Raw genomic sequence first — 25247 nt, forward strand, 5'->3', positions numbered from 1 at the left:
GTTTCTATGGGTGGAGTGTGAGTTAGGCGCCACTAAGCGCGATTCTTCATAAAAGTAGGCACCTGAAATGTAGGCCTTTAAAACCCTCGCCTACATTTCAGGCACCTAAGTTTTTACATAGGCACCGCTAGCCATGATTCTGTCAACGGCGCCTAAGTGTGATTGACATGCGGCTGTCACCATTTTTTTAGGCGCCTTTTATAGAATTTAGTCCCTTAGACTTCAAGTTTGTAGAATGAAGGGTGAGGAATATATTCACTTTGCATTCAAAAGTTAAAATTTTAAAATCAAAGCTCTACTCACGGAAATGGGCTTATGTTTTACTCATCTGTGCAATGATATTTGATTGTATGAAAATCTGGCAAGTTTTGCTTTCTAGTTCATCAACAAAGAAATAGCAGCACTAAAGTAACAAATTTCAAATCTCCATATAACTCGGGAACAATAATGAACAGCAGGAAAATGTACTGCAGCTGGTGATGGAATATTTGTTTACCTACAGGCCCAATGGTTGTATGTGAAAGCTTTTAAGTGAATTCAGTTCTAGAGGCCAATAACCATTGTTCTTTTATGAAGTTGTACATTCTGAATTAGAGCTTAGAATGACGCTGAATAATGTGAAAATAGTGACCAAGCAAATATGTGCAGAAATTAACATTTTATTATATATTATATAGTAGTAAAGTTTTTATAAGTGCATGAATAAAAAGTTAGTGAAATTACAGGAGGAACAATCTATATAGCAATGATAGGTTCATTCACTGTGCATCTGGAAAAAAAAAAAAGTTTTCTCTTCATTTGGCCTAAAACTTTGTGTTCAGGTCCCACGATTCTGACATCAGAACCTGGATAACACTGATTAGAACCATAGGGCTTTACAATAAAAGCTAAAATATTGACCATATGATGGCAAAAAAGTCTTTATATTTATAGATAACTTATTCTCTTCTAGCTACTTTCTGACGAAGTTGGTGGTGCCGTGGAGGACGACCTCCTCCTTCTTGACAAGGACCGCGAGTGCTCAGCACTGTAGGCCACGTGCTTGTCATAATTTTGCAGCTGGGCTTCAACCATGTCCCTCTGCTGTTGGCTGATTGTCTGACTTATCAGTCCAGGGAGAGCTTGAATGCTGCCAATCAATGTCTCTAATTTAGTCTCTAGAACAACAATCCTCTTCTCAAAGTCTTCACTTCTTTCGTTTAAATCAGAAATCATGTCATACATGATGTTTTGTGTCTGAAATGAGAAAACAGATTTGCACAAAGTCACTCAAAGCTGATAGCTACAGCAAAACATTAAGGCCCAAAATCTTATGGTTACTGACAGAGTAGATTAATGAGCTTGTGCTATGCCCTACAGCTTGAGTGGAAGTGGAGCACTCACTTTCCCAGCTGTCCTAGCGCTGTGTGAAGCCTAGCCATTGTGGCCAATCTGTTCTGCCAACTGGCTTTCCTCCCAGTCAGAATGTGATTGCATTTAACCGGAGTGAAGGTAACGTGAAAGAATAGAGGTGGGACCTATGACATCAGTGCGCATAAGCGGATTGTTTGCTTATCCGAATTGCAAATATCCGGAGTTTACGCCCATTGATTTTAATGTAAAAAAAATGGGACCATGGTGGTAGGGTGCGCATAACCGAAGCGTGCGCTTAACCGATGTGCACTTAGGTGAAGTTAGTTTATGAGGGGGGGGGGGGGCGTTATCAACATGGACTACCACTAAGAAGGACTATTTTGCCACAAATAGTGCTATTTTTGTGTGCAATGGGACCCCGTGCTAAAATAGCACAACTTGTAGTAAAATAATCTATTTCACAGTAGCCTTAGTGGACACTAGTGTGCCGCCTGAGATTCCAGGTGTGCTGCAAGATGCCGGGGCAGAGGAGAGGTGCTAGCACCAGCTGACTGCCTACAGGCCGTGTCTCCTGCGGCGAGAGGCACATCCTGTGGGCAGTCAGCCGGCGCCACCGCTTCTCCTTCTCTCTATGCTTCTTCCCTTCCAGCATCCCCTACTGGTGGCTCAGGCCCCATCTGGAGGGCTTTGGCGCATATGCAGATGTCGATATGATGATGTCACACATGTGCGTGATGTCATTGTGTCAACATCCACATACTTCCAAATGCCCTTGAGCCACGGCCACCATGTTTAGACACTATTTTAGTGCATTAACATAAATGTTTTCACACAAATGGACATTTTCTGTGTTCAGTTTTGTGTTAACTTTTGCATGTTTTACCTTGCATTGTTTTTCTAAGCATTAATAAGTAAAAGATTGTTATATTCAGCTTTGCAGTTCATAAGGTCATTAGCTGTCTGGCAGCCAATCGTGATGCAAGTTTAACAATCCCCAGCCCCTAAGGCAGGTTGCCTACACTGTAGGAGTTGTTGTGGTTGCAGGGAGATGCATAGGAACACTTAAGCTTGGCCAAGGCTGGGCTTGGATGTGGTTTCACCTGGAAGTGGCCTTGGGCGAGCTTAAGCAGCCCTAGGCATCTTCCTAGGGCTGCAACAGATGCCTGAAATATAGGCCAGCAAAATGCTGGCCTATATTTCAAAGTTAAAAGTAGATGCAGCTGGCTGAGCTGATTGCAGCAAGGGAATACAAGATCAGCTTAGCTGATCGGGGGGTTGGGGTGGTGGGTAGGATGGAATACCCCTGCTATGATCAGCTGAGTGGTTGATGCAAGGGACCCCCTGACAAGTACCCCAAAATGGGCAGGAGGGATGCCTACTCCCTCCTCCTGCTGATCCCCCCATCATGATTGGCAGATTCTGCTGGCTCAGCTGACTGGGGAGAAAACACTCCAGCCGCAATCAGCTGAGTGGCTACTGCAGGGGAACCCCATATAAGTACCCCAAAATTGGCAAGAGGGATGCCCACTCCCTCTTGCCATCCCCCGAAGTGGTGACACTTGCCCCCATTGAAGACTGGCAGGAGGGATTCCCGTTCCCTCTTGCTGACACCCCCCTGAAGTAGCGACACCACCCAACTGTCAACACCCCTGAACATCAAGTCCTTCCTCGACACCCGTGAACATCAAGGCCCCCACCCCGGCACCCCCCAAACCTTCAGATGCCCATCCCGACACTCCCACCCCCGTAACTTTTGTAAGAAAGTCTAGTTGGAGGGATGCATACTCCCTCTGGCTGGCAGGCCCACCTCTTCAAAATGGTGGGTCTTCTTCCTGGTGCTGAGCCTGCAGGACTCCCCGAAGCCATGGATTTGAGGAGGCCTGCTGGCTCAGCTGATCAGGGATTCCATTGCAGCGATCAGTTGATGGCAAGGGATCTCTCAATCAGGCAGGCATGATTCTCTAACCGGCACCGGGGGGTAATTGGGGGGGGGGGAGTTTAAGAAGTCTGTTTTTACAGACAGATGCGATTCTGTATAGGACGCTGGTGTGCAATTCTCAACAGCTGCTGAGACCGGCGTCCTATAAAGAATCTGCCCCATGCTGACTCTGACCCATTAAACCATGTTTGTCTACTTGTTCTGTAATTTATAATTTCCACTATCTTGCCCGTAACTGAAGATAGGTTTACCGGTCTGTAATCTAGATCACCCCTGGAACCTTTTTTATATATTGGCCTTACATTGGTCTCCCTCCAATTTTCAGGTACTATTTTAATGACAGATTACATATCATTGAAGCAAAAAAGAGCACCAAGGACCTTGCAGAATAGGATAGTAAAGTTTTCTTTATTGTATGACCCAACATGGGCCATGTTTTGGCAAATATGCCTGCATCAGGGGTCTATTACATTCAAAAGATCAGTGTGTCAAAATATGAGAACTCTCAAAATAATTCTTACTTTATGACCATAGTTTAGCTTCAGTCTTCTGTCTCTACTTCAGTATTTGGTATGTACTTTGCATCCTTCTTCTTGCTGCTTTGCTTTTAGGTTACATATCATTAACAGCAGATCAGCAATTTCATGCTTGAGTTCTTTCAGTACCCTGGGGTATATACCATCCAAACCAGGTGATTTATCACTCTTTAACTTCTCAATTTGGCTAATTATATCTTCCAGGTTCACTGAGATTTCTTTGTTCTTCCGCATCATCACCCTTGAAAACCATTTCTGGTTCAGGTAGATCTCTACATGCAAACATGAGATTCTACCTCCTCAAAGAAAATTAAAAAAGAGGCGACCTGTGGTGAATAAAAAGATTGAGCACCACAGGTCGCCTCTTTTGTTTTTCAGGTGGATCTCTTAATTTCCTTCTGTAAAAACTGAAGCAAAGAATTCATTCAGTTTCTCTGCGATGGCTGCGATGACCTTATCCTCTCTCAATGCCCCTTTTGCTCCTTATATCTTAGCTGTGTTACTGTCTAACTCATCTTTGTCTCTTAATAGATGTCTTCCAATTTTTAATTGATTAATTTTATTATGTCATCTTTTAACTTCATTGACTGTATGTATCTTTTAACTTCACTGACTGTGTGTATTTCTCTTGTTGTGAGCTGATTTGAACCTTTTTTGATATAGCGGTATACAAAAATAAATTATTATTATTATTATTGATGATCTAAAAGTCCCATGGATTCCCTTACAGGCTTTCTGCTTCTGTTGTACCTGAAATAGTTGTTACTGTGAGTTTTTGCCTCTGTGGCAAGATTCTCTTTATATTCTCTTTTAGCTTCTTCATCAATGTTTTTACATCTAACTTGCCACAACTTATGTTACTTATGCTGATTTTTATTTTCTTCATTGAGATACTTTTTCCATTCTTTGAAGGATGCTTTTTTTGGCTCTAATAGCCTCTTTCACTTCACCTTTTAATCATGCTGGCTGTCATTCGCTCTTCTTTCCATCTTTGTTAATATGTGTAATATATTTGGTCTGAGCTTCCAAGATGGTATTTTTAGAGAGATATTTTACTGGAACTGAGAGAAGTTTTTTTAAAAAAGTAAAATTATTAGTGTCAGAGCCAGTTTTTTTTGAACAGGCAATCTTTTTTTTGCCTGATAGGTTCTTATCTGTGCTGTTCTTTTTTTCTGGTATCTATGAGCCAATGATAGTTTTCTGTACTCCATGAAAGCATAGTGGTGTAGTGCTCAGCTGAGGTCTATGCTGGTTGAATCTTTGAGGCTCATTTATTATTGGTTATGTTATATTATCTTCTCCCAGTACAGGTAAATACCTCTAATATATAAACACATTATTTGTGACATTTAAAGCATTTTTAAACAATGTCCGTGCTTGATTTAAAGTCCTAATTTTTGCAGATGATCCCTTTAGCTTCTTCTTAACAATTTTCCTCATTTTATCATAGTCGCCCTTTTGAAAATTAAATGCCGCTATAGTAGATTTCCTTTGTGACTTCACTCCAGATATTAGCTCAAATTTGATCATATTATGATCACTGTTTCCCAATGGACCCAACACTCATACCACTAAGGACTAGATTTAAAATTTCCAATTTCTAGACCAGTTGCTCCAAGAAGCAGTCATTTATTACATCTAGGAGTTTTACCTGCCTAGCACTCCCCAGTATGACATTTATCCAGTCAATATTAGGATAGTTGTGCCCAGTAAAAGATATAACCCTTTTCAGCTTCGTGTAGATTTGGAAATATTTTTTCAAATTTTATTGTTGAAAAGATATTTTTTGGGGGGGAGGAAATGGAACTGGGCAGATCTATGATTAAAAATAAGACTGGATGGGGCCCTATGGGCCTAATGGATCCAATGATATCAGCTTTTAGATCCATGGTACTGTCCAAGATTTCATCCATTTAGAAGAGTGGGAAAAGACAAAGAAATTTCACACTTGAAGAATGTAGTAGTTTGAAACAACTTCAACAGGATCCTTCAATAACTATTGCAGAGCTGATAAAGGAGGGATGGTGGTAATTTTGGACACAGTTAAATATAAGGAGGAGGCACATAGACAGTTGACAGATATTAAGACTTACATAAAACTTACTAATGACCCCTCAAATGAAATATATTAGAAAGTGTTACAACTATTGGATGTGGAAAGGAAACGGGGGTTTCTTACTAAAACATAGAAATATGATGGCAGATAAAGGCCAAATGATCCATCCAGTCTGCCCATCTGCAGTAACCATTATCTTTTCCTCTCTTTAACCCTTTCAGGACCAAGGGACATATTTGTCCCATAACTTTAAAATCCTATCAATTTTGATTGGGATAGTCTACAGTTCTAAATTTGATATGTACGGATTCCATATGATACTACCTTTATGTAAACAAACTGGTTCCGACATTCATTCATTAGCGTCGTTGCCAGATTGACGAGAAGATTCACTTGCCACACTGTCCATAAGCCAGAAGTGTGATTTTTTAAATAAAAATAATGATATTTCACAAAAAAAAAAATCAATTTTTTGGCATCTGCAAGCCCTTTTTACCATAAAAATGTCGTCAAAACCACAAAAATTGGCCTACGATCCTTATGGTCATGAAAGGGTTAAGAGATTCCACATGACTATCCCACACTTTATTGAATTCAGACAGTCTCTGTCTCCACCACCTCTTCCAGGAGACTGTTCCACATATCTAACATCTTTTCTGTAAAAAAGTATTTCCTTAGATTATTCTCGAGCCTATAACCTCTTAACTTCATCCTATGCTCTCTCATTCCAGAGCTTCTTTTCAAATGAGACTCGACTCATACGTATTTACACCACATGGATATTTAAATGTCTCTATCATATCTCCCTTCTCCTGCCTTTCCTCCAAAGTACACATATTGAGATCTTTAAGTCTGTCCCTCTACGCCTTATGATGTAGCCTTCCTCTGGACCGACTCCATCCTTTTTATATATTTTTGAAGATGCGGTCTCCAGAATTGTACACAATATTCTAAATGAGTTCTCTCCAGATTCTTATACAGGGGCATCAATACCTCCTTTTTCCTACTGGCCATACCTCTCCCTATGTACCCTAGTATCCCTCTATCTTTCGCTGTCAACTTTTCAACTGGTTTGGCCACCTTAAGATCATGGTACAAGAAGCAGGCTATGTTTATTCAGACAGTTTCTTGTTGTGCACAGAAAAACCACCTTTTTACAAACCAAAGGACACGACATGATCTGTGTTTCGAACAACATGTCTTCTTCAAGAGTCCCTTAGTAGTGATGGTTTTGAGGAGGGCCGCAACAAATAAACATAAACCTGGTACAAAAAAATCCAAGGGGTCTGTACACAAGATTTTTTTGTACCAGGTTTATGTTTATTTGTTGCGGCCCTCCTCAAAACCATCACTACTAAGGGACCCCTAAAGAAAACATGTTGTTCTAAACACGGACCGTGTCGGGTCCTTTGGTTTCTAAAAAGGTGGGTTTTCTGTGCACAACAAGAAACTGTCTGAATAAACATAGTCTGCATCTTGTACTATTGCCTGCAGTTTCTCTTTTGTTTTCTCGCTGATTGTATATTACTGCAGGTTTGATGGATTTTCTTTTGTTTTTGTTTGACCTCCCACCTTAAGATCATCACATACAATCACACCTAAGTCCCGCTCTTCTGTCGTGCACATAAGTTCTTCACCCTCCTAAACTGTTCCGTTCCTTCAAGGTTTTGTATCCCATATGCATGACCTTGCATTTCTTAGCATTAAATTGTAGCTGCCAAATTTCAGACCATTCTTCAAGCTTTGCTAGATCTTTCTTCATGTTATTCACACCATGGGGTGTCTACTCTATTGCAGATTTTGTTATTATCCGCATAGAGGCAAATCTTACCCAAAAGCCCTTCAGCAATATTGTTTATAAAATTGTTAAAACGAATAGGCTCAAGAACAGAACCTTGAGGCACACTACTGGTAACGTTGACCACTACCCTCTGTCGCCTTCCACTCAACTAATTACTGACCCAGCCCATCACTTTGAGACCCATCCTGAGAAGCTACTTTTAATTTAGCTAGCTCCTCATGAACACAACCCTCTGAAATTCGATCAGGGTCTACCACTCCTCCATCCCTATTTGTGTTTGTCTTCTGTGGTCCCGCTCACGGTGCTTCAGCGTTGAACACAGAACAGAAATATTTGTTAAGCAATTCAGCCTTTTCTTTATCAGCTTCTACATACTTCTCTCCTTTACCTTTGAGTCTTCACAATGCCACTTTTGCACTTCTTCCTATCACTGATATATCTAAAAAATGTCAGCTATTTTTTCTTCAATTTACATCTTTGCTTTCCTGATTTCATGATCAGCCTCTCAACTTTTCCAGATATTTTTGCCTGTTTTCCTCTTTCTGCGATCTTTTGTAGTTTATGAAAACTAACCTCTTATTTCTTACCTTCTCAGCTACTACTTTTGAGAACTAAAGTGGCCTTCTTTTCCTCTTACTTTTACTTACTTGCCTCACAAAAAGGATTGTCACTTTTACAATAACTCCTTTCAGTTTTGCCCACTGCATTTATATTTCTTCCATATGTTCCCAACCAGACAATTCCTTGACATAATCTCCCATCCGAACAAAGTTAGTTTTTGTTTTTTTAAGTCTAGAACCTTTACTTTTTAATAAGCCCTCTTCATACTTGTTTTAATATTAAACCATATCATGCAGTGATCACTGAATGCAAGATAATCACCCACTGTAATATCAGAAACACTTTCCCCGTTTGTAAGCACTAAGTCCAGTATGATCCCATCCCGCGTGGGTTTCTTTACCAACTGGTGGAACAGTTCTCCTTGTAGAGAATCCAGGATCTCCCTATTTCTACAAGACCCCACAATAGGGTTACCCCAATAAACATCCAGCATGTTAAAATCACCTCTTAGTAAAACTTCCTCTTTTTTAGATATATTCTGAATGTCTACTATTAAATTTCGGTCCACTTCTTTCATCTGTAAAGGAAGCCTGTATATCACACGAATGTAAATATATTCACCACTCCCTCTTTCCAAATTGATCCACAGTGTATCTTCCTTGCTCTGCAAATCCTGCAATTGTGTGGCTTTAATATGATCTTTGACACTGAAAAGGGGTTTCCTAATTGTGATCATGCTTAATATCCAAAGAAACACAATAGAAACAAAAGGGCAGATCAATTTCCAATCAAAATTGTCCAAATGTATTTGTCTACTCAGCATAAAAACATGAGAATTAACTCATAAATCCTCATGGATGCTTCTAAGAGATATTAGTAGAATTAAATAAATTCCAAAAGACTTTCAAAAATAAGTTCTGTTTGTATATATCTAAATGAATTTTACAACAACATCAGTAGGTTTTATAAACTCTTAACAAGGTGGGTATATCAAAATGCTTATGATACTCAGATCATAGGATCTCTTATGACATATATGTTATTTCAGATCCCCATCCTGGGACCATAGCTTTAATCATATATAAACCACCCTCCCTTCCTCAAAACAAACAAATGCTGTACTAAATATCTATTACTACTAATGTTAATTAAAACAGTAGCAGTAAATCCAATGTTGGCAATACTTTTCTTTGATAGTTACAACCAGATCCAGCGCTGGCAAGGTAAGTGTTGCCAACACTGGATTTAGTGCTGCTGTTTTAATTAACATTAGTAGTAATAGATATTTAATATAGCATTTATTTGTATTGAGAAAGGGAAGGTGGTGTATATATGATTAAAGTTACGGTCCCAGGATGGGAAGAGTTTGTAAATAAAGCTGCACAATTGTTGAGAAAGTTTCCTTCAAGGGGATATCCTGTACATTTGTGAATAAAGCTATGAAAAAAGCGAAATGCAGTCCATGAGAGCAATTACTACATTAGAGAGCATCTAAGGTGAAAGAAGAGGTAATCCCATGTGTGTTGCATTATTCTAAGTATACTGAAAAGGCTGGTAAGATCATAAAAAACAAACTGGAGGATTATTCAAGTGTCACCTTGTTTTGTACACACTGAGGAGGAAATTTTATAAACGGTATTTAAAAAGATAGGTGCTAACTTAAAACTTATATGCTACTAATTCTAATATTGAAATCACATCATATGTATTTTTATATTAATAATTAAGATGAGGATGGGAATAAATGACTGTTTAATGTAATAACTGTATAGTTATTAGTGTGTTTTATGCAGTATTTTATGATTTATCAATTGTATTGCACTATCAAAGTTTGAAAATCAATAAAAATTTAAACAAAAAAAACAAAACAAAACAAAATCTTATATGCTACTAGAAGAATGCCTGTCGGGATTCCCTTTGCCTCCTTGATATGCACTGAAAATTTGGTATGGATAGCACATGAGAAATATGTGTAAAAACCTCGGGGTCCTTTTACTAAGGTGCACTGTTTGTAGTATGCTGAAGGCTGCCCATGTCTGTGCAGAAATTATTGTATACTTAGATCATGGTCTGAATTTATGGGATGCTTTGAGAGTGTTTAGAGATGGCTGTGCCGCCTTGGAGTTCTGCAGGGGACTTTGTCCCAATGTGAGGCTGTCTGCTGTTTGCTAAAGTGTACACAAGAACAGGGGAAACAAATCCACAAAACTCAAAAAGGCAAAACCAAAGTGGAATTGTCCAATCAGAATGGTGCACAAAAAAGTGTCTTTCAACTCATCTGATAAATTCAATATCTTTATTCATCCAAAGTAACTCAATGATTCGACATGTACATGTTTCGGCCTCCTGGCCTGCATCAGGAGTCGAGTCACTTAGAATGAAGGCTTCTAACAGTTCCTTTTTGCAGTACCGCAGACTTTGAATTCCAGAGTTACTTTGGATGAATAAACATATTGAATTTATCAGATGAGTTGAAAGACACTTTTTTGTGCACCATTCTGATTGGACAATTCCACTTTGGTTTTGCCTGTTTGCTAAAGTGTTACATATATCTTCCTCTTGAAAAAGCTGGAAGGGAAACACGTATGATGTCAAAGAACTACCGGAGACTGTTGAGGAAGTTTTGAGGTTTTTGAATTGTATTGACTTCCTGGATTTATGAATAAGATGCGTTGGATTGATGATTTTGGATTATGACTGTTTTAAAATTGAGCTTTTTTGAATGAACTTTTTTCACTTGTGTTTTTTTTTTTTCATTTGCGATTATGTGAGAGAGCACTGAGCACTTTGGAAGATGCAGCTGAGCCCAGGATGATCTGATGACTTCAGAGGATAAGAATTTCGGATAAGAACTTTTAAGAGATAAGTACTCCTCCATTGTGATGGACTGTTAGAACTCTTAGATGATTGCTTATTTCAACTTAGGAGCACTGTTGGAGAATTCTAGGCATCCTGTGTTTATGAGTTTGTATGGTATATTGACTGTAATGTTTTTAATCAATATTTAAATTAAAGCATTGTTTGAAAAATATTAATTCTTTTTTTGTAGAAAGTTATGGAAGAATCTTTGCCTCAAACATTGACTAAAATAATGGAAGCCTACATTAACGGCTCCTTTTACAAAGCCACGCTAGTGCCTTAACGCGCGGAATAGCGTGCACTAAATTGCCGCACGCACTAGCCGCTACCACCTCCTTTTGAGCAGGCGGTAGATTTTTGGCTAGTGCGCTAATCCGGTGCATGCGCTAAAACGCTTAGCGCACCTTCGTAAAAGGAGCCCTACGTAATGTTATTTACAAAGACTGCGGTGTAAAATCACGTTTTTTTTCTATATCATGACTCATGTGGAGGGATGGCCTAGTGGTTAGAGCTGCTGTCTCAACACCCTGAGGTTGCGGGTTCAATTCCAGAACTTTTTCTTGCGAACCTGGGCAAATCACTTAACCCTCCATTGCCCAAGGTACCATAGCTAGATTGTAAGCCCGCTGGGACAGATAGGAAAAAAAACACTTAGGGCCGGATTCAATAAACAGCATCTTGTGTATTCCTTCTGACAATCTCCTGATGTGCAAAACTTCATATTTCTGCAGCACCACGAAATGCTGCAGCTTTGGATTGACTTTTTTGGGCTGCAGAAATATGAAGAAGTTTTGTACATCAGGAGTTTGTCAGAAGAAATACACAAGCACATAAGTTAAGTGATTAGTTTTTGAGTGGTTCCAACATTTATTCATTTATTTTGTTGAATATGAAGATTAAAAATTGAAATCTCAGAGGTTTTTATGCTGATGACCGAGAAAATGGGAACATTTTGAGTGCGGTTTACTGCACCAGATTTAAGTTCTCCTAACTGGTTCTCAGGCTTTTCCTATCCCCCTAATAATTGAATTAAAAAATTTAGATTTAGATTTATAGTGTTGTGGATTGCATTTTTCTTTAGAGCGGTTGGCTTTTTTGTATTATTGCATTTTCTAAGGGTCCAATATTCAGCCTTTGGTGGACAGCAAGCTGTGAGCTGAATTAAATCCAGATATTCAATGCTGCCAACACTTATATTCCTTCTGGCTCCTAAGTGATTCCATCCACTGTAATACCCTTCTTAGGAGTGTCAGAGCATTTACTTCACCGGCCCATGGTAGAAACCTCTATTGCAGTTTTGTAAAAGGAGCACCACGTTAGGACCCATCTTTTGACATCTCAGCTTGCTTATATGCCTTTTGACAAATAGAGGTCAAAGGACTTCCAGAAATCAAAGTACACTACAAGCAGCCACCTCCAACATCCACTTCATGTTGATATAACATCATTCCAGTGAAACCATGTTGCCTCGGCCACTGCAATTTCCTGGCTTCAATATATTGCCATCTTTGCTTTATTACTTAAAATTCCATTTATTTCCCACCATACAAGTCAAATTAAATGGTTTGTAGTTACTAACCTCCTCCCTGTTCTCAGTTTTGTGAAGTCTGCCTGTCTCCAAAGTCATATGTGTCTACCAAAAATGATTGAATCAAACTGTCCACTGAGCTGCAAAATCTTCTGTTGTTTCACAACTTCCATGAAAAATAAATATGTGGTAAGCAGCGGCTAAGCCTATGACACCTACTAACCTTACAAAAAAGAAAAAAGGAACAAAGCTAAAGAACTTTTAATACCTTTTAAACCTTGATGGTGCTCAGAATCCAAGAATGGAATGGGAAAAGCTCAGCGTGGGGAGCGAACCCCTAAAGAGTTTTTCACAGAATCTATCATTGCACCAACTGATGTGGTAGAAAGGTGATTAAAAATGCTTCTTGAAAAAACAATATAATATTTTACATGTCCATAAAGTGAATTGAATGTTCAACGTTTTGAAACTTCAAAAATAGTGAAAAATAAACAAACTTAACTTAAATGTCCATACAGCGATGGTACAGCAAGGTTGCCGGAACCTTGCCGGACCATCGCTGTATGGACATTAAGTTAAGTTTGTTTATTTTTCACTATTTTTGAAGTTTCAAAACGTTGAACATTCAATTCACTTTATGGACATGTAAAATATTATATTGTTTTTTCAAGAAGCATTTTTAATCACCTTTCTACCACATCAGTTGGTGCAATGATAGATTCTGTGAAAAACTCTTTAGGGGTTCGCTCCCCACGCTGAGCTTTTCCCATTCCATTCTTGGATTCTGAGCGCCATCAAGGTTTAAAAGGTATTAAAAGTTCTTTAGCTTTGTTCCTTTTTTGTTTTTTGTGATTATCTAGCCTCGGAACAATTCCCTGTTTACTATTCACCCAGTTGTTTGTATTGGGTACCTACTAACCTTAGCCAGGTCCACCAAAGTGTTTGCTTGATCATTTAGCTTTCGTTGTTCCATTTTTACACTTCTTAACCTAAAACAATGAAATATGGCAATTAGACATTTCATCTGACATATCATGGGTTTTGAAATGCATGCATGTAGCTTGCAAGAAAAATCTTATTATATGGATAATGTTTCGGGCACGTCTGTGCCAAATCCAAACTGGGAATGTTATTTGATAAAATGAGATGCATGCTTCTTTAACACTAGAAATTAGAAAGCAGAAAGAAAGAAGATGTGATGCCCTCGAATTACTGTTTTCCATGGTTTAAAGCTGAATTCAAGAAAGAGAGATAAGAGTTTATTTACAGTATATGAAAAAAAAGCCAAAACATTCCTTCAAGCTTTAGTATCATGGCAAATAGACATAGGAAGAAAATGAAATATTTAGGGTAATTTCAGAATGGTGAATAGTCTTCCTATGCCTACATGACTAGATACAGGTACAGTATTAGCCCTGATTAGTCTGAAATGGATTGAGTTAGGTGTTTGAACCTGATGAAAATTTAGTGATAAGTGATATTCCAACTGACTTAAATAATACCATTATCTGACCAGCAGCTAAAAAAAACAAGGATTTTTTTTGGACCAATCTCTGATTTCTTCTCTGTTAGTGTTTGTAACTAACCCCTGCTGCATTTCAAGGATAATGAAATACTTTTTCACATGTTACTGAAGCATAGCTGACTTATTTTTATTTATTTAATAATTGATATTCTGCATATCCTACAATTCTATGCAGATTACAAATTATTCAGGCGCTCAAGCATTATTTCCCTAACTGTCCCGGCGGGCTCCCACTCTATCTAATGTACCTCCATTGTATAACATGCAAACTGCTGTGGTTGTACCACAGAACGGCAGTATTTATTTAAATCAAGAATATAATAACAATATTTGAGAGTTACCTATTGAATACTCTAATGTACTTATCTTACAGAACACTGAAAACTGCAGGTACATACTGGAAAAGGATGCAAAGGCTGTGTTCAGCTGCACTGCATTCTTTAAGCCTATTTTCTATAGCAATGCATAAGCACCGAGGAGGGAAAATATAGCATATACCAAGACCAAAGGATCCTTTTACTAAGGTGTGCTAGCCGATTTAGCACACGCTAAATGCTTAATGCGTCCATTATATTCTAAGGCTAGTGAGTCTTAGTAAAAGAGGGGGCAACTGAGATCTTACGAGATATTTAATATTTTGCAGTACTTTGTTTGGAGGAAGGCACTAGTAGTTGTGATATACTGATTGCTGATTTGATGTGCTTTTGTTACGGTTATTAATGCAGACTGTGAGTGCCATTTTACTTAGAACATAGTGATTAGAACGGAGACGGCCACGTTGTGATATGTTCACGTCCAGTTGTATTTTCCAAGTTTCCAAGCTTCTTGTAAATTTGATTAAACGCTTATCAAAATACTAAGAGGGGCATAATAAAAAAAATGTCTAAGTCCCCTTTTGGCCTAGGCCCTAAACGCTGAAAGTAGAAGCAGGGAAAATGTCCATTCTCAAAAAAAGGTCCAAAACGAGGTTGTTTTTGATAATAGCCTGCCTCTACGTTCAGCTGTTTAAACGCCCAGACCACCACTACGTCTACACTAACAACGTATAATCAACCAAAAAAAGCCTAAGTCCCAAACGCCCAACACAAGAGCTTTTAGGCGAAGTCGGGGCCAGTCCTTCACCTAAAAGCTGAATTCTGTAACCGGTGTCTGTCAAAAAGAACACTGGTTACAGAATCCACTCCTCCCACCCAGCAACAATCACGGCAGGAGAGAGCCAATCTCTCCTGCTGCGATCCACCCCCTCCCCGATCGGGCAGGAGAGAGCCCAACCCCTGCTGCCTTGGTGACCCAAGACCCCCCTGACATGATCGGGACAGGAGGGAGCCCAACCCCTCCTGCCCTGCCGAAACCCCTACCCACGAAAAGATCAGGTCAGGAGGGAGCCGAACCCCTCCTGCCCCACTGAAACCCCCACCTGAACCTGCAACACGATCAGGACAGGAGGGAGCCCAACCCCTTCTGCCCTGCCGAAACACCCACCTGCACCCGCGACACGATCAGGTCAGGAGGGAGCCCAACCTCTCCTGCCCCGACAAAACCCACTGCCCCCCACCCCCACTAAGATATGGGCAGGAGGGATCCCAGGCCCTCCTACCCTCGACGCACCCCCCCGCAATCACCCCCGATCGCCCCCCCCGAACCCCGTGACCCCCCCACCTGGCGACCCCCGACACCCCCATACCTTAACAAAGTTGGACGGACGGACAGGTCCCAACCCTGGCTGGCTGGCTGACCTGCCATCCTCAGAATGGCGGGCCTTAGGGCCTGATTGGCCCAGGTGCATCAAGCCCCGCCCACAGGTGGGGCCTTTGGAGCCTGGGCCAACCGGAATTAGCCCAGTTGCCTTAGGCCCCTCCTGTGGGCAGGGCTTAGGCACACGGGCTGGGTTGAGCCCATATGCCTAAGGCCCCGCCCACAGGAGGGGCCTAAGGCAACTGGGCCAATTCTGCGGCACTTCGGGGTGAGGATCACAATTGCTGTCGCGGCCGATCACTGTCACAGCCGGAGAGATGATCCATCTCTCCTGCTGCGATGGTTGCAGTGGGGGGTGGGCAGGTTGCAGGGACCGCTGCTCAGCGGTCCCTTTTTAGGCACTTATACCAGTTTTGACTTGGTCTAAGTCAAAACGTATAAATGCCGACTAGGCTGCCTGTTTTAGGTTTTGGTTATACCTATGTCTAGGTCGGCCCAACTCCCGCCCTTTCTCTCCTCTAAAAACGCCTCTTTTCGCTCTATGCATTTAGAGGCAGGGGAAAGGCCTAAGCTGGTTTTTAGATATGTCTAAAACCAGCTTTGGTTATGGGTACTTGAACGATCAGGTTTTTTGATCATCCAAGTACCCATTTAGGCCACTTTTTTATTATGAGTCCCTAGGCGTTTTACTACAGTAAAATAGGGGTAAGAACAAAATTAAAAACAACAATATTAAACAGACAAATTTTACTCAGACAAACAAAATAAACGTACTAAGAACGAGCAGGAAAAGGGGGGAAATCTACAATAAATACAGGAAAGAGAACGTATATGGGAGAGAACAAAAGGACTAAGGGGAACGATGAGAAAAGAATAGTAGCATCATTAGTCAAAGGCATCAGTGAATAGGAAGCTTTTTAGAAAGAAATCTGGCAATGTCGAACCTTATCTAAAAGATCCACAGAAGTGTTTGTATATTTACTTGGCCACGCAGTGGGAGCATCCGCTTTACAAATATTGGATGCAGTTCTACAGCAGGGCAACGAGATTTAGGTGAATATCAGCGCAGGTGGTAAGCCACTTATAGGCGTGTAAGTATTCTTATAAAATACTAGCATAATCCTGCATCTTCTTCACCGAAAGGGTGGTCGATCGTTGGAATGAACTTCCACCTCAGGTGATTCAGGCCAGCAGCGTGAAGGATTTTAAAAGGAAATGGGATACACATGTGGGATCTCTAGGGGGGTAAATTCAAGGGGGTAGGGTTGTTGGAGTGGGCAGACTTGATGGGCTGTGGCCCTTTTCTGCCGTCATCTTCTATGTTCTATGTTTCTATGTAACGCGCCTACATTAGGTGCAAATATTCATGGCAGGTCTATGGCTCATATGGCACTCTCAGGGGTGCTCAATGCTAGTCTTTGAGGGCTGCAACCTAGTCAGGTTTTCAGTATTTCCTCAATGAATATGCAGGCGATCTATTTGCATGCACTGCCTCTATTGAATGCAGATAGATCTCATGCATATTCATTGGGGAAATCACCTTCCTATCTTTACAATCGCCTAAATCGTCTACTTCCAACCACAAGGAGGTCACAGACCCTATTCTCATACCCATCATTCAAAGGCACCCTGCGTAAGAAATTTTATGATGGCCTCCTAGCGACACATGCAGCTAAAATAGATCCTTCAATCTCTAAATTGCTGATCACAACATCTAATATCAAAGCCTTCCGAAAAAAAATCAAAACCCATTTATTCACTAAGCATATTCAATCTACCTAATCTCTCCTCCTTCTATCTCCTCTATATATTCCCTAGTTTAGTCTACTACCTGGTTCAATTTTCTTAATTAATGTAACCAATTTCAATTTCTAAAATCTTTTACTAATCCATTTACTCAATCAATCAATGTAAGGAATTCAGTTTAGAATCTTTGTAATGTTACTAGATTTAATTTTTTAATGATACAAAATTTATTATGTTTATTATGTTAAATCCTTCCCATATATCGTATCCGAAAAAAAACCTCCCATATAATGTATTCTAAATTAATTTTCCTATGTATTGTTTTCCTGCCTTCTTCTATTCTATGTTTCTAGCCTAATTAATTTATTTTTCTCAAGTACTTTAGCAAGATTGTGAGCCTTTGGGACAGTCAGGGAACTCTAAGTACTTTTTCTTCATTTTAATTAATCTTACTTAATTGCATCTCTTCTGTATCTACTGTAAACCACTTTGAACCTCACGGTATAGCGGTATACAAGAAATAAAATTATTAGTATTATTATTATTATTATCCCGACTGGGTTGCAGCCTATTTAAATTGATATTGAGCGTCCCTGCAGTAAGTTATGTCCACATCTATGCCCCTCCTCTGTGAATGCCCTTGTAACAACTATGTGCTAAACTAATTTTAGTGCGTAATTATAGAAAAGCACTTGGGCGTACTAATGCCATATAAACACGTAAAAAGTACACTTACCTATGTGGATGGCATTATTCTATAAATTTAAACATGCAAATGACAATAACATTTAGGTGACCTGTTGTAAAATGAGGGGGATACTATTAAAATTGATTGGCACAGACTTGGCAACTTCCACATGGAGGTGTTGGCACTTAAATGAGTAACTGACACCAAATTAAGTAGTGAGACCACAATTTAAAGTGGTTTCCTTTTGGAGGTGAATGACTCCTATAACAGTCCTTTTACTAAGATGTGCAAATGGTTTAGTGCAAGGGAGGACTGTCAGGGATCTCAGCCCTTGGGTAATAAGGGCAATGGGGCCCCCCCAGGTTCACCTTCCCCAAATTAACCTCAAAAGTTATTTTCTCCATATAGGGCCCTGGCACAGGCTGTCTGACACTGACCGGAACCTTCTCTCTGCTGCGGCCTGCCCTTATGGAAGCAGGAAGTTATATCAGAAAGGGGTGGGCCACGACAGAGAGAAGGCTCTGGGCAGTGGCAGAGCCACTGTATGGTGACAGGAACTTTTGAGGTAAATGTGCGGGGTGGGGGGTGGGGGTCAGAGAGAGGGAGATGCCGGAGTGGGAGAGGGGTGAAAGAGAACGGGAGTGCCAGAGCTTGGAATGGAGAGGAGAGAGATGTCAGTCATGTGGGGAGGAGGTACTGGGTCCTTCAACTGCTCTAGGAGCCTGAACACTGCCCAGTTTCCCGAATGGGCAGTCTGCCCGATTTACTGCACACAAAATGCCATGCAGACCATTGTATACCTATGGGCTGCATGGCACTTATCACACACTAAAGAGTAGCCCGAGACCCCCGTGTCGATGGGCGTATGATAACACGGGGCTGGCAGGCCTGCGTGTTGCCCATCGGCTGGGGCGGTCGGAGGGGCGGTGAGTGTGGGGGGCGGTATGATTGGTTGTGTAGGGCAGGGCGATTTTTGAACTGATTGGCGGTAGTTAGGAGCGCGCAGTGGGGGGGGGGGCAAATTTATAAAAAGGAGAGACCGTGGAGGACTCAACCGTCGTGGGTCCTCCTGAGCTGGTTTTTTCTCATTTTCGTGGCGTTCCGGTGACCCCTCTTACCTGTTGACTATGGTGGAGCGATTGGCGGCGGTGGAGGAGCAGGAGCGCGACGAGGTTGAGATCTCGTTTCGGGCAGGGGACTCGTTGGTGGAGGACCCGGCTGAGCAGGTGGGTGTTGGAAGCGGGCTCGAACGGGGCAGGCCGGAGCGACGCTCAAAATGCGATGCGCTTTCGGCAATCGCTCTGGCTGGCTCTGCGGGCCTTGTGAGTGGGCGGGCTTCGGGGAAGAAAAGGCCGGAGCGCGTTGCGACGCAGAAGGGGGCAGGGCCCAAAAAGATCTGTGGGAAGAAAAAGTCGGGCGGGCAGGCGCCTCTCCGGCCTGTGGACCGCAGCTGTGCAGCTCCTAGCATAGTACAGGAGTCGGTGAGGGAGGTGCAATGTGCTGGGCCAGCTCTCCGTGCTGTGTCGGGGAAGTCGGGGTTTCTGAGTGCAGCTTCCGGGTCTAGTACGGAGGACCTGGGTACAGCCCCCTTGTTGGGGGTGGATGGGTTGTCCCAGGGGGAGGGGGGAAATTTTCAACCATCGCCTCAGCCTTCTACTAGCTGGGGGTCTGGTGTTTGGGGTGTGAGTCCCATTGGTCCTTGGGGGTCTCCTTATGGCATGATCCCTTGGTGTTCAGGGCAGCAGGGTTGGGGTTCAGGTTCTTTGCCCCCCTCCTGGGGGGGTAATATGATTCTGGGATGGACGGGTGGCTCATTGCCTTTTGGGGTTGGGGGCCCTGGTTGGGGTATGCAGGGGGGCGGTGTTCCGGGCTCTGTTCCTGGTTGTGGTTTCTTTTCGCAGAGTCCAGTGACGGTTCCGGAACCCCAGTGGAGTGCAGCGGGAGCGGCTCCGGGTCCCTCTACAGGCAGCGTGGGTGGCGTCTCTGATCGGCAGCATGGCGTGAGAGCTTCGGCTGTTGGCGGAGGCGTCGCTGGTCCCTCTTCGGGTTGCTGGCCGTGGCGTCACTGTTGAGGATCGATGATCGGTGGCGTCTGCAGAGGCTGCTGCGAGTGGCCTCTCCTTGGCCGAGGCTGGACCTTCCACTTCGGGTAATGTTGCGCCTGCTGTGGTTTCTGGGGTGAAACTTGGGGGGAGGAAGGGTAAGGGGAAGCGGCGGCGCAGAAGGGATTCGTCCTCTTCGAGTCGGTCTTCCTCTTTGTCCTCGTCTTCCTCGTCGCCATCTTCTTCTCCTCGGGCTGGGCCGGGTAAGGAGGGGGGTCCTGTGGGAACGGGGGGTGTGATGCAGCAGGGGGATGGTAGAGGTGTGCTGGCGTTGGTCGCTCTGACCGAACTATGGGAGCGAGTACCGCGCGACTTACGGCACAAGATTAGGCGACGTGCCTGTATCGACATTTTTCGTCTTCTGGAGGGTAGGGCACATCGGCGTAGCAGGAAGAAATCCAAACGTGTGGTGGGCTCGGTTAAGCCTTTGCCGGTCTCACGGTCCATCCTTAACTGGATACGGGCCTTCATGCGGCTAGCCAGTGTTTGGGGGAGGTCCCGTCCCGAGGATTATGGTTTATTGTTAGCGTATGCCGATTCTGTGCTTGATGCGTATCAGCGCTTTGGTGGCTGGACATGGTTAAATTATGATGAGGCTTTTAGGGATAAGATGGAAGAGAACACACATATGTCGTGGGGCACGCAGGATGTTAATCTGTGGCTCACCCATATGTCCTCAAAAGCTGGGGTGGCCTCTTTGGGTGTGGGTCGTGCATCGGCAGTTACTCCGGGCGGTGGGCGGCCCTTTCGGCCCGGGATGGGGGGGGGGGGTCTATCGGAGGAGGGCTCGATGATGTGTGTTGGAGATTCAACAAGTCCAGCTGCTCCTTCACGGACTGTAGATTTTGACATGCGTGCTCCCAATGTGGGCAGCCGCATTCCCTCCTTAAGTGCCCCAAGAAGCAAGCGGGAGGTCCTCCAGGGGTTGGCAAGTAGTGGTGGGGTGCGTGCGGTTCCTACTCCGGTTTTGGTGGGCATGTTGCTCCCGTGGCTTCGTCGTTATAGGCCGGTGCGTGTGGCTCTTCTATTGGAGCGCGGGTTTTCTGTGTGTTTTGAGATTCCATTTCGGGGGGAGTTGATTGGGGTTCGGGCATGTAATTCGTCCTCTGTTACTCATTTGGGTGCCGTGGTCCGCCACAAATTGGAGGAGGAATTGCGGCTGGGCCGGATTGCGAGTCCTTTTCGGGAGCAGCCTTTTCCGGTTATGATGGTGTCTCCTCTAGTGGTGATCCCTAAGAAGGAACCCGGTAAGTTTCGCCTCATTCACAATTTATCTCGGCCTGTTGGGTCTTCCGTGAATGATGGTATTCCGAGGGATCTTTGCACGGTTCGTTATTCATCCGTTGATTGTGCTCTGCGGCTCATTCTTAGGGCGGGCCGTGGTGCTTTGTTAGCCAAAGTGGATATCGAATCTGCCTTCCGATTGTTGCCAGTTCATCCGCAGTCTTATCCGTTGTTGGGTTTCCGCTTTGACGGTGCTTATTTCTACGATCGTTGTTTGCCTATGGGTTGTTCTATCTCGTGTTCTTATTTTGAGATGTTCAGCTCCTTCCTTCACTGGGTGGTGGTTCAGCGGTCTGGGTTGGATGCGGTTGTTCACTATCTTGATGATTTTCTGTTCATAGGACCTGCGGATTCGGATGACTGTTCGCGTTTGAGGGGAGCCTTTGAGTCCATGGCTGCTGAGTTTGGGATACCTTTGGCGAGGGACAAGTCTGAGGGTCCTGTGTCGTCTCTGGTGTTTCTAGGGATTGAGTTGGATTCTGAGAATTTGGTGACTCGTCTTCCGGTGGGTAAGGTTCAGCAGCTGCTTGGTCTTATTGAGCGTGTTTTGTCGGCACGTAAAACTACTTTGCAGGTCGTTCAGTCCTTGATAGGCTCTCTTAATTTTGCCTGTCGGGTTTTGCCCATGGAGCGTGCCTTTTCGCGTAGATTAGCGGCTACCACAGCGGGGGTTAGGGATAAGCGACATTTTTTGCGGCTGTCTGCGGGAGTTCGAGCTGATCTGCGTGTGTGGGCTTGTTTTTTATGCGAATTTAATGGCTATTTGCCTATGCAGGCTCCTGAGGAGTCTAATTGTGACTTAGAGCTGTTCTCGGATGCGGCTGGAGGGGTGGGATTGGGTCTGTACTGTCAGGGGGCGTGGTGTGCTGAGCGCTGGCCACAAGCTTGGGTGGAGAAGGGTATTACGCGGAATATTACACTCCTGGAATTGTTTCCTTTCATTGTGGCCTGTGACTTGTGGGCGGACAGATTGCGGGATAGGCGGGTAGTGTTTTGGTGCGATAACCTGGGGGTTGTGGAGGTGGTTAATAGACAGGTGGCGCGTTGCCTAGCGGTGAATGTGTTGGTGCGAGCCTTGGTTTTACGTTGTCTGCGTCTTAATTTGTTTCTCAGAGCACGACATGTCCCTGGTTTGCACAATGGCATTGCTGACGCTCTTTCTCGTTTCCATTTTTCACAGTTTCGTCGGCTGGCGCCGGAGGCTCACGAGGAAGGTTCTTCGATGCCAGCGCATTTGTGGAGCCTGGTCGAGAAGGAGTGTGGGACATGCTCCGCCTGTCGGTAGCGCCGGCTACTTGGTCTCATTATTCAGCGGGGTTCCGTTTGGTGGCTACTTTTCTATTCAGCAGGGGCTGGACACCTGGGGATGTAGCCGAATCCTTGCTGGAGGATTTCGTGTTGGATTCCTACAGGACCCAGCTTTTCCGTCGGGTGGTGCAAGGGCGTTTGGCTGGGTTTGCCTTTTTCTGTCGGGCTTTGGGTTGGTCCTGTCCTACATCGGGTTTCCTGGTGCGTCGCCTGCTTCGAGCTCTGGGGAGAGCGGTGCCTTGTAGGCCTGATTCTCGTTTGCCTATTCGGCATGCCTTGCTGGTACAGCTGTTGCCAGTTTTGCCGGATTTGGCCCACTCCCCTTATGAAGCTGGTATGTTTCGGGTGGCTTTTTCCCTTGCTTTCTTCGGTGCGTTGAGAGTGGAGGAGTTGCTGGTGAGTGCAGCTGACAGGGCTAGGGGGCGCTGTTTGTGTGTACAACATGTGCGGTTAGGTGACAACGAGGTGGAGATTCATGTGGTCAGCTCCAAGACAGATCAGGCGGGACACAGTCAGTGGTTAGTTCTCAATAGGATTGCGGGTTGTATTTCTTGTCCGGTGTCTTGTTTGCGGGAGTTTTTATTGGTGCGAGCGGTGGGGTTCCCGATTTTGTTCGTTCATGCTGATGGGGTTCCTCTGTCTCGGTTTCAGTTTCTGGCGGTCCTGCGCCTAGCACTAGCACGTTGCGGGGAGGATCCTAGTTGCTACGGCACGCATTCTTTTCGGATAGGTGCGGCCACTAGTGCTAGTGCCGCTGGGATGCCGGAAGCTGGTATCCGGCGGTTGGGGCGTTGGGCCTCAGGAGCCTTTCGCTCTTACATTAGACCGGCCGAGTCGGGTAGGGGGCAAAGGGGGAGAAGGGAGATTCAGTAATTTGGGGATTGTTGTGTGGCACGTGTGTGGGGTCATAGTTCTGGACTGTTGCAATTTGTTGTTTGCTTTTCAGGTGCTGAGCGGAGCAGTACGGCGGTGTGGATCATTGGCCATTCCTTCATTCATTGGGCTGGCGAGAGGGCCTTGTTGCGCCCTGGAGGTCGACATCTTGGGCTGGGACATTTGGGCATCCAGGTATCCTGGTGGGGGCAACAGGGCATGAGGTGGCATCTGCTTTTGCCGTTTTTGTCTCGTTTGCGGTCCTGCCCACGTCGTCCAGACGTGCTTATTCTTCATTTAGGGGGTAATGATGTTGATACATTGCCGGCTAGGCAGTTGCTCAACATCATTAAGGATGACTTACGGGTTCTTTTTGCCTGGTGCCCGAGTACACGGGTTATTTGGTCGGATGTCATTCCGCGGCCTCGGTGTTTGGCGTCTCGACGCTGGACTCGGGGATTGGCCAAGTTTAACCGGCAGGTAGGAAAGTGGGTTGTGTCCCAGGGTGGTAAGCAGATTTTGCACGGGTGGGTCGAGGTCGGTTGTGCGGGGCTTTTTCATAAAGATAAGGTTCATTTGTCTGATGTGGGGTGGGACCTGCTTTTAGATGACTTTGCGGTGTGTTGTGAGAGCGTTCTAGGTTTATGTTAGCCGCGGCTTGGTTTCTTGGGGGGGGGCCTGTGGGATCACAGGCCTTTGGCGGATCTCCCGAGCTACTGGGTCATTGGGGCTCATCCGGTGATGAGCGGTGGGCCGGCGGGGTGCCGTGCCTGGTGGGTCAGGTGACCCGGATAATGGGGCATGAGGGACATGCCACCCCTCTGACCCTTGCTGGGGTGGCAGGGTCGAGGGCACTGAAGTTTATGGGTAGCTCGGGAGGAGCTCTGGGAGTTTATGTTAACTAATGTTATAATCGAAATTATATTATGTTAATTGTTATGATTAATAAATTGAGCTGCGGCTAATTACCAACAATTGTAATCAGAGTGTTTTTGGGGTAATGCTTGGGGAGTATGGGGGGGAGTCAAGGTGTTGGGGTTATAGGGCAACAGCGGACGTGTCCAGATCCCGCTGTTAAGAGTAGCCCGAGACCCCCGTGTCGATGGGCGTATGATAACACGGGGCTGGCAGGCCTGCGTGTTGCCCATCGGCTGGGGCGGTCGGAGGGGCGGTGAGTGTGGGGGGCGGTATGATTGGTTGTGTAGGGCAGGGCGATTTTTGAACTGATTGGCGGTAGTTAGGAGCGCGCGGTGGGGGGGGGGCAATTTATAAAAATGGGAGACCATTGAGGACTCAACCGTCGTGGGTCCTCCTGAGCTGGTTTTTTCCCTCCCACCCACCCCATGTTTTTTCCGGTAGTTGGGAGTAGCTCGGGGGCGGATCTCCCGAGCTA

At 44.1% G+C, this 25247-nt stretch overlaps 1 protein-coding gene across 1 annotated transcript in view; it reads right to left on the reverse strand.

Annotated features, from left to right (window-relative positions):
* Positions 1 to 643: 643 nt before the first annotated feature.
* The window catches only part of KCNN2 (potassium calcium-activated channel subfamily N member 2), a 323536-nt gene continuing 298932 nt past the window's right edge, over positions 644 to 25247 (reverse strand). The window contains exons 8-9 of the mRNA XM_033929086.1: positions 13553 to 13622; positions 644 to 1236 (exon numbers count right to left, since the gene is read on the reverse strand). Of these exons, the coding sequence (XP_033784977.1) occupies positions 949 to 1236; positions 13553 to 13622 (358 nt within the window). The 3' untranslated portion in view covers positions 644 to 948. The remainder of the gene's footprint in view (positions 1237 to 13552; positions 13623 to 25247) is intronic.

This window comes from Geotrypetes seraphini, chromosome 1 (genome assembly GCF_902459505.1).
Source record: "Geotrypetes seraphini chromosome 1, aGeoSer1.1, whole genome shotgun sequence".
NCBI lineage: Eukaryota > Metazoa > Chordata > Amphibia > Gymnophiona > Dermophiidae > Geotrypetes > Geotrypetes seraphini.